We start from the raw sequence: 9,423 nt of genomic DNA on the forward strand, positions 1-9,423 counted from the left end.
CCGCCTGTTGCCCACCAATGCCATAAGCTGTGAAGTTAAAGAGTTACACACAGTACCACACACATTAATGAGAACCCCTTTATCAGGAAGGGGCACTATAACGGCCCTATGATATTGACGTTTTGTTAGTTTTTAGGAGAGATCATGACCTCGGCTCTCAGTGACGACCTCGTCTTCCGTTCCAGCTCGCTTTCACTACAGCTTCTCCAGGTTTATGGAGCCCCTTTATATAACTGATCATGTTATTTACATGGTTAATTTACAGATGTAGCAAGCCTTATTGTCTTCGTTGCCAGTGCTGCTGCCATGTGTGGTCGTGGCTCCGAAGGATTAACAGTGTGGAAGCTCCCATTCAGAAGCATGGACCCACCGCAGCTTGATCATGGCAGGCACTGTTCCTGGCGCCATGGACAGTAAGTCTTGCTACATTTGTAATTCCCTTCTCTTCCCCTTCTGGAAGTCTCCTTGTTGGACTGTAAAACCCCTGGAGAAGGATATTGGACAGTAAGGCTATGAGACAATTCCAGCATGGGAATTAGGGTTGCCAGGTGTCCGGTATTGAACCAGACAGCCCGGTATTTGGTTACTCTGTCCGGTAAAAAATGAGAGATAATACCGGCCTGGTATTATATCTCCGGACCTAGTAACCAATCGTGGGAAGGGATAGAGCCGTGCTGCTTCCTCTATCCTGAGTGGTTGCTGCTGTGTAATTCAGCCAATCCAGAGGAGGTAGCAGGAGCCTGGGGGTGGGGCCAAAGAGCAGAGGAAAAGCATGCAGCAGAGGTGAGGATGTGTCCTATGTCCCCTGTGTGTTCTGTCTGTGTGTGTTGACAACTTTGTTCAATTGCTCACTCCCCCTTACTTTTCTGTTACCATACTAAGTCTAACCATTTCCAAGACCTATTAAAAATAACCAGCATTGTAAATGCATCACAGCAGCATTGCAATCTCTGCAGCACCTTCTTACTTACACATCATCCACCAAGAAGCCAGAGCAGGTTACTTATCCAATGGCATGATTCAATATGCAATTTAATGCTGGATTTTGAAGTCTAAATTTGAAAACTACTGTACTGATAATGACTTGAGAGGATGAAGGGATGGGGGGTAACAGAGGATGAAGGGAGGGGGTGAGAGAGGATGAAGGGAGGGGGTGAGAGAGGATGAGGCGTGGATGAGAGGACGAGGGGGGGTGAGAGGATATGGGGAGAGAGGATGAGGAGGGGTGCAACAATCTAGGAATTTGTGGAAGGAGCATTAAGATCAGTGTTGCTCGCCATGTACAGTATGACTGATCTGACCTTTACGTCATTTGTTCTAAATTTCACTCCAAGCATGCATCAATTTGCATCAATTTGCACTATTTCATTTCTATTTCCTAAAGAAATCCTCGGAAGGGCGCTCCCTCCAAAGACCCCTCCCCAGATTTTTTACGAAATAGAATATAAATTTGGTGCAAATTGGTAAATACTTGGAGTGAAATTTAGAAACAATGACATAACAGTCAGGTCATTTATAAATACCAGAAAACACGGAGAATCTTCTCCTAATCCTGTGCTCAAGATACTTCCAAAACATGCATATTAATGATGATCATTAAAATTGTAATCCACAATAATTGCACATATGTTGATGTGACCAGGTGAATAAATGTGAGTACTTCACAGTATGGTCATTGATGCTCACAATTGAGGGTATGTTGATGGCATGTACATGTTTTAGGATGCCAGGAAACCCATTAATAAGGGTAGCCTTCCCCATAAATCCACTCCTCCATAGAACCCCTGGATCCAGACCTGTAGAAAATCAATGCTTGTAGCAAAAATGTACTCACGACCTTCGTTGTGTGGAATCCTGGACACAGCGTGCTCTCAGCCCACAGCGGATGTAGAGAAAAATTCTTCCCTGCAAGGGGAAGACGCTGGCGGCGCACTGCGCGTCAGAGCGTCCTTGATGCGTTCCAAGCACAGGAAGTATGACGGATGCTGGATCAAGATGTCAAAAAAGGTTTATTGAACGTGAAGCAACATTAAAAGTAAAAACACGAATCCTGAAGGGAACCTCTTCGTGTTTTTACTTTTAATGTTGCTACACGTTCAATATACCTTTTTTGACATCTTGATCCAGCATCCGTCATACTTCCTGTGCTTGGAACGCATCAAGCACGCTCTGACACGCAGTGCGCCGCCAGTGTCTTCCCCTTGCAGGGAAGAATTTTTCTCATTTATAAATAACATTCTTCTCCGCCAACGATTCTCGCGCGCGTCGCAACTTTCGCCATTGTGTCCAGTATTTTTGGACAAGACACTTGGCAACCCTACATGGGATGGGTTAACCATTTCTATGCCGTATAAGACTATGCAAAAACAGAATGACACAGCAAGAACGGGCAAGTGAAAATAAACACATTTGCAAGAAGCAGCAGAAAAAAACCAAAAAAACTACTGTACAAGTTGTTATCAGAAAGCCCGCCCCACTATATGGACATTCAAATACATGGTAAGTTGATGAGGCTGCCATTGAAACTTCTATACCTCCCTTCTTATTCGTCTGGGCTTATACATCAAAAATATATGAAGGAAGTTGCAAAATTGACAGGATTGGAGGGTGGGGACAGACATGCAGAGAATGTGTTATGAATGTTGATGAATAGTTTTAATAAGATATAAATAATGTACCGTGAACTTCTACTTTGTCTAAACCAGGAAGAGCACTTAGAGTTCCTTGTCTTCAGCACACAGAGACAAGATTATACAATCACCTGTATTAGGTACTGGGCCTAACAAAAAGTGAAGTTACTTCAAGGAATAATATCCGCGTCAGACCCACCTTCTTTCACTCATTGCTCTGAGCGCTGAGAGCCCTACACAGAAACAGAATGTCACATTGTCTGTAAATGAGAATTATATGATAATCTTTATTTCCAGCTTTATTTCAGATGTAACAAAGAACTTCGACAAAAATACAGCTGTTCATATAAAAAAACAACTGTAAAATGAGAATTGCTTTACAGTGTGTTTATGCAGTGGGATCTATTGTATTTCTCCTTGGTGTACACTGCAGTGTATTTATAGAAATTGGACAATTTGCCACGGCCATTTGGCCCAGAGTAGCACAATTCACCATAGTTGTTTTGCAGCCGGCAATTTTGTCACAGGGTTGTTTTGTTTGGGGTTTATGGTTAAGATTAGGATTAAGGGTCAGGTGTTAAAGTTAGAATTGGGGGGTAGGGGTTAAGGTTAGGATTATGGAGATAAAATTAGGAATATTAGGGTTTGTAGTGAAGATTAGGATTGGGTGTAAGGGATAAAATGAGGAATATTAGGGAAAGGGGTGAAGTTTAGGATTGGGGGTAAGGGATACAGTTAGTATTATTAGGGGTTAAGGTTAGGAATATTGGGATTGGGGTTAAGGTTAGGATTATGGGTAAGGTCCTAGGTTGCAGTTATTGGCATTACCCAAAATAGCCCAGAATCCACAAACTCCCCGGGTCACCTGCGATGGCCAATTGTCCTGGTGGCCAAATGGCTGTGGCTAACTGTCCCAGACCCATATTTATTGCAGTTGCTCTAAGCTGCCATTGAAACAATTCTCTTGGTAACAATTTCTGATGACTGTTTATTGCTCCCCAGTTTGCACAGAGATCCCAGTAATCTAGCATAACATCAGTCTGACTATCGGGAGCTGTGGGCCAAACTCCCACACTGACTGCTCACATTAAGAGCTTCAATGCCAGAAGGGTAATAATCAACACATTGAGCACAGCAAAGTAGAGCAGATCATGTCATCATGTTTATTGTTGTGTGACGCAGGAGGAGATATGGGGACAGTTACTTGACGCTCATTTTAAACGATGATAGTCTCAGGTTTAGTCTGATTTGTGTGTGTAAAGATGACAGAAATTAGGCATCGATAAAAAAATAAGCTTCTTCCATTTCATGCAGAATTCAAAAGACTCACATAATGAAGAGTATTGTTACTGTGTCTAATACTCAGTACTTTTGGTCCTAATGTGTCACAGTGCTGCAGAGCAGCGGATGAGGATGCCTGAGCTGCCCCCTTCAACTGATCCCAAGGATACATTGAGGATTTGTGTGTACAGTATACGGCCACTCTCTATAAAAATACATAAACAGTTTAAAAAATCCTACACCTTATCCTGTTTATTTATAAAAAAAAAATAAAAAAAAGGGGGGGGGGGGGGGCGGTCCACGGCCAGATGGGACCTCAGTTATTCAGCAAGACACAGATAGCAAAAGTTCTAGGCAATACATTGAGAAAATATTGCTGGTGCTGATACAGAATCTACTGATGTCTTACGTTAAAGTAACATGTAACCAGCAAGTCATCAGTGACCCATCAATGTCCAGTACTATCGACCATAAAAGTTCTGAAAAAAATGTGTTTTGCAGACTGTGCTCCTTTTCTTTTAGACAATATGAGAATTTTCCATAGATGATGTGTTATAAGACGTACAGACCACATAAATCCCGTCAGAGGTGACTGAATGCAACCTGTAAAAAAAACTACAGTCTCAGACATCAGTGTTAGAGGATTTTCTGTGCTTGTCGGTGTAGACAGGGTGAACCATGCAGGGACTGTGACAGCAAATAAAATACAATTGTTACAATACTGCAAGCAATAATCTTCCTTAAATATGAGCTTTATGTGTGAGCTGAAAGCAAACCTGGACCATGGAACATGGTGTGAGATGAAGGTGTGTGGACAGGGTATGCACAGCCTAGATGTCATGTATGTAATTTGTGATGGCAGGTGGGCTGATGTAACAGGAGGAGGAGGAGGGAATCATTGTGCCTATACTATTGGGAAATTGGTGCTCTCTGCCACAAAAGAATAAAGAATATTCAGTTATTTTTCACAGTATTCACTCTTCCACAAACAGCACACAAGAGGAAACTCTGTGCACCCGCACTGACTAGGTTAGTAAGGAACACTTCGCTTGGGCATCTCTGGCCTGCTGTGTACTATATTTGGCACAAATATCCAGCCTGGGGTTTAGATCCATAGGACCTCTTGGGTTTAGAAGCCAGGCTACGCTAGGAGTCTATTTTAGGGAAGATACACACTTTATTGTTCCTGCTGATCTTTCGCTCAGTTCTACACTTGGGTTGCTTAGTCTGGATCAGCTCCTCAGGGGTGTTCCCCAAAGGGGGTAAAAGGCGCTTCTTACTGTTCCGTTTATCAGAGAGCCACTGTGGGGGTAGCTCAAAAGGGCCAAAGCCAAACTGCATAGAGTATCTGTCACTAAGTAGCTCTGCCTCACCGGGCATCATGGGAGCCACTTGTGCCACAGAGTCTGTACTCTGTGGGATGAACTTCTGCACCAGGGTTTGCTCCACCTCCAGGCTGGTTCTGGGCAGTGCCTCCTTCAGTTTGTGATGCCTGGAGGCCTCAGACTTTGTCTCGTTTTCCTCATCATCCTCCGCGGCTTTGAAGATCTGCTGCTGCCCAATGTGGAACATCTCCAGGAGCTGGCTCCCCGAACGCACGCTGGGCTCTAGGTTCACCTCTGCCACTGAACCCGAGTTAACCACGTTCCTACGGCTGTACCTGCGGTGGAGCTGAATTATGGTGCCCATCATGCATTTGCGCACAGACTTGTTGACAGTTAAGAAGAGTAGAGGGTTTGTGAGTAAGGAGACCTTAGGCAGCCAGATGGCTGTGAGCATGAGGATTTCTGAGATGTGAGACACGTTGAGCACAGTGCGGTATATGACCAAGGTCATGTAGGGAACACTGCAGAGTATGAAGATCAGGACCATGGAGAGCAGCATGGCATGTAGCTCGGCCTCCCTCTGGGACACGTACGGGATGGAGATGGTGTTCTGGGGGGTCCTCAGAGCTGCTATAATCACCTTTTTCTTCTGGCTTGCGCTCAACGCTCTGCGGATGAGGAGCATGAAGAGGAAAACCACAGCCACCGGCACCAGCACAGTGGTGACATTGTATACAAGGACATACACAAGGTGGCTTAGGGAGTAGCCCCAAGATGGGGAGCAGGTGGACATGGCATAAATGTCAGTCACGTTAGTCACAGCAAACACAGGGACACTGGCAACTACAGCATGAGCCCAGATATAGATCAGCAAGTCTCTGGCTTTGGAGTCAGATATCTTCCTCTCCAATGGGTACAACACCGAGTAATACCTGTAATGACATAGTACAGAGTAATACCATCAGGAATTACACAGAAAACCAAACATTAGCTCAGTACGTATCACTCTCAGGAGGGAATGGGTGCATATTTAAATCTTTGTGCAATCGTATTAACATTTACAAGATCAGACAAAGAACCTGGTGATCAATGGGGTGGAAGACTGAACATGAAAATGCCAAGAAGCTTAAATTAGTTGAAGCCCATAACCTAATTATATGATAAATTAGCTATGTGACAGATAAGGTATCACACAGTGTGGCAGTGACGGGGTTAATGAATGCGGTGCTGTACTGTTGGGAGCACAGCACAAGCGGGCTACAGTAAATGCTGGCTAGCCACTTGGGGTTAAAAGCAGAAAGAACAACACTGGCTGCTCAAGCATGGAGAGAGACTGCAGGAGGAAACTGCTGGACTATTGAGGGCTGATGCCTAATGCAAGAGATCGGACAGAGCGCTAGGTGGGTCATGCATGGGTAACACCAGCCACATACTTTGAGCTGTAACAAAGACTGCTCTGAAGAGCTGCTGCATGTAAGCACCAGTGTGTGTCTGCATCTACAACACAGCCCAGAATCTTCCATTACACACAGGTTTAGCTGCTCTCTCATAACCACCACCTATCATCTTAAGTGCCAGATGGTTCCAAGGTTTGAAGATCAAATTACCTGATGTTTGCTAATGGCCTCTCATTTTTTCAAGAGAGATGGAAAAAGTACCAATCGTTACAGCATCATTCTATTAATATCATGTTTATCTGGCTAATTAGCTGCAAAACTTTGGATATTAAGTGACTTAACAGAAGCTGTTTACCAAAATCTGCTTTCCGTGAAACGGTGACTATGACAGATACAGTAAAACACCAGATTAATCAGTTACTAAATTCTGATCCTGTTCTGTATCACTTTTGGGGAATGTTTGATATAAATATATCCGTTATACATTTGTTAATGCATCTGTGTTTAAAGTTAACAGAAAATAAACATGAAACCGTTTTTTTTTCATCTTAGATCTACGTCAAACGTAACAAACTTTCAATTCATTTTCACCTCTCACTAACACCTGTTAATCATACAGGATTTGGGCAAACGTACTTTTTTTTTTAAAGACTCTTTATAAACAGTATTACAGGGTGACTCGCCCCACAAATCAAGCATCCCAATAGCCTGCACTCATGGCTATTCTCCCACACCCAGTCATTCCTACCACCCATTGTGACCAAGCACTGCCATCTACAGCACTTATTCTCTCACCGGCTGTCTCTGTAAGTTCCCCATCAAACCTCTTAGATTGTAAGCTCCTCGGGGCAGGGATTTCCTTTCCTATTGTCTGATTTTGCTGCACTTATTGTATTATAATTCCCTGTACTGTATTCTTTGTGAAGCGCTGAGTACACTTTTGACGCTTTATAAATAAAGACATACAATACAAGAGGAGGGCACATACAGTATTACCAGGTGAGAGGAGGGTACACACAGTATTACCAGGTGAGAAAAGTGTACACACAGTTTTACAGGGTGAGAGAAGGGTACACACAGTATTACAGGGTGAGAGGAGGGTACACACAGTATTACCGGGTGAGAGGAGGGTACACACAGTATTACAGGGTACACACAGTGTTACCGGGTGAGAGGAGGGTACACACAGTATTACAGGGTGAGAGGAGGGTACACACAGTATTACCAGGTGAGAGGAGGGTACACACAGTATTACAGGGTGAGAGGAGGCTACACACAGTATTACCGGGTGAGAGGAGGGTATACACAGTATTACCGGGTGAGAGGAGTGTACACACAGTATTACAGGGTGAGAGGAGGCTACACATAGTATTACCGGGTGAGAGGAGGGTATACACAGTATTACCGGGTGAGAGGAGTGTACACACAGTATTACCGGGTGGGACGAGTGTTGTGGCGGGGAAGTGGTTAACCAGGCTTATAATAAAGGTCAAGCCCACTTGGTTAACCCTGACCAGTGTGTTAGGGTCTTAGAGTGTCAGCTCTGGGACCCAGATGTCAAAAATTTATTACTGCTACTGTAACTGACACTTGAACAAGTGACCACCAGGGGTCACTATAAGCCCTATCAATTGCACTCAAAGTTACACTGTACAAATAAGCACAGGGTAGAAGGTGGACAACTGTATAATTACTAGGACCAAAGGAGGGTCTGCTGACCATAAGACAACAGACTCAAAAGGCAGATAAAACCAAATAATAATACAATTTTAATAAATCTAATTGTGACAAACAAAACAAAACCAACATATATAGGGAACATACGTACACAGGATATTAAAATCCTCAGTGGAAGAGACGGCTATAGTATGGAGATGAACTAGTATATATATACTCTCTTCGTAGAGGAAATAGTATCCAGTAGGATAGAAGGTATATGGTGAAATAGCAACTATATAACATCAACAATTGAACTTAGCAAAACATAAGGTGGCCAGGTAAGTAATGATCACCATACGGCTTGTTTGTTTGGTGATATGAAGAGACGGTAGTATAGCGGCAGACACAGTGACATGTTCACATTTCCCCATGCATAGGAGTATAAACAGGTTCCGGGAGACAGTATACAGCCTTTGCTTAACTATGACGTCCATACCCAGTGGTGGTGAGATTTATATATACCAGTAAACCTTAGTACTAATATTTGTACACCTTGATTGATTTACTCCTCACTATCAGTCATCACGCTGCTATCGTGTCCCAAATATATTTATTTTGGGTTCATGGGGAAACCTCGACATGTGCCTTATGTTGCCCTATTCTGATGGTGATCATTACTTACCTGGCCACCTTATGTTTTGCGGAGTTCAATTGTTGATGTTACATAGTTGCTATTTCACCATATACCTTCTATCCTACTGGATACTATTTCCTCTACGAAAAGAGTATATATATACTAGTTCATCTCCATACTATAGCCGTCTCTTCCACTGAGGATTTTAATATCCTGTGTACGTATGTTCCCTATATATGTTGGTTTGGTTTTGTTTGTCACAATTAGATTTATTAAAATTGTATTATTATTTGGTTTTATCTGCCTTTTGAGTCTGTTGTCTTAGGGTCAGCAGACCCTCCTTTGGTCCTAGTAATTATACAGTTGTCCACCTTCTACCCTGTGCTTATTTGTACAGTGTAACTTTGAGTGCAATTGATAGGGCTTATAGTGACCCCTGGTGGTCACTTGTTCAAGTGTCAGTTATTATATTATTTCCCTATGCACCTACTGTAGTT

General features: G+C 43.2%; 1 protein-coding gene across 1 annotated transcript in view; it reads right to left on the reverse strand.

The window, feature by feature from the left end:
- Positions 1 to 2,897: 2,897 nt before the first annotated feature.
- GPR176 (G protein-coupled receptor 176) overlaps positions 2,898 to 9,423 on the reverse strand; it is a 45,693-nt gene continuing 39,167 nt past the window's right edge. Inside the window, exon 2 of the mRNA XM_075613272.1 lies at positions 2,898 to 6,168. Coding sequence (XP_075469387.1) covers positions 5,058 to 6,168 — 1,111 coding nt within the window. The 3' untranslated portion in view covers positions 2,898 to 5,057. The remainder of the gene's footprint in view (positions 6,169 to 9,423) is intronic.

Source organism: Ascaphus truei, chromosome 9, assembly GCF_040206685.1.
Source record: "Ascaphus truei isolate aAscTru1 chromosome 9, aAscTru1.hap1, whole genome shotgun sequence".
Classification (NCBI taxonomy): Eukaryota; Metazoa; Chordata; class Amphibia; order Anura; family Ascaphidae; genus Ascaphus; species Ascaphus truei.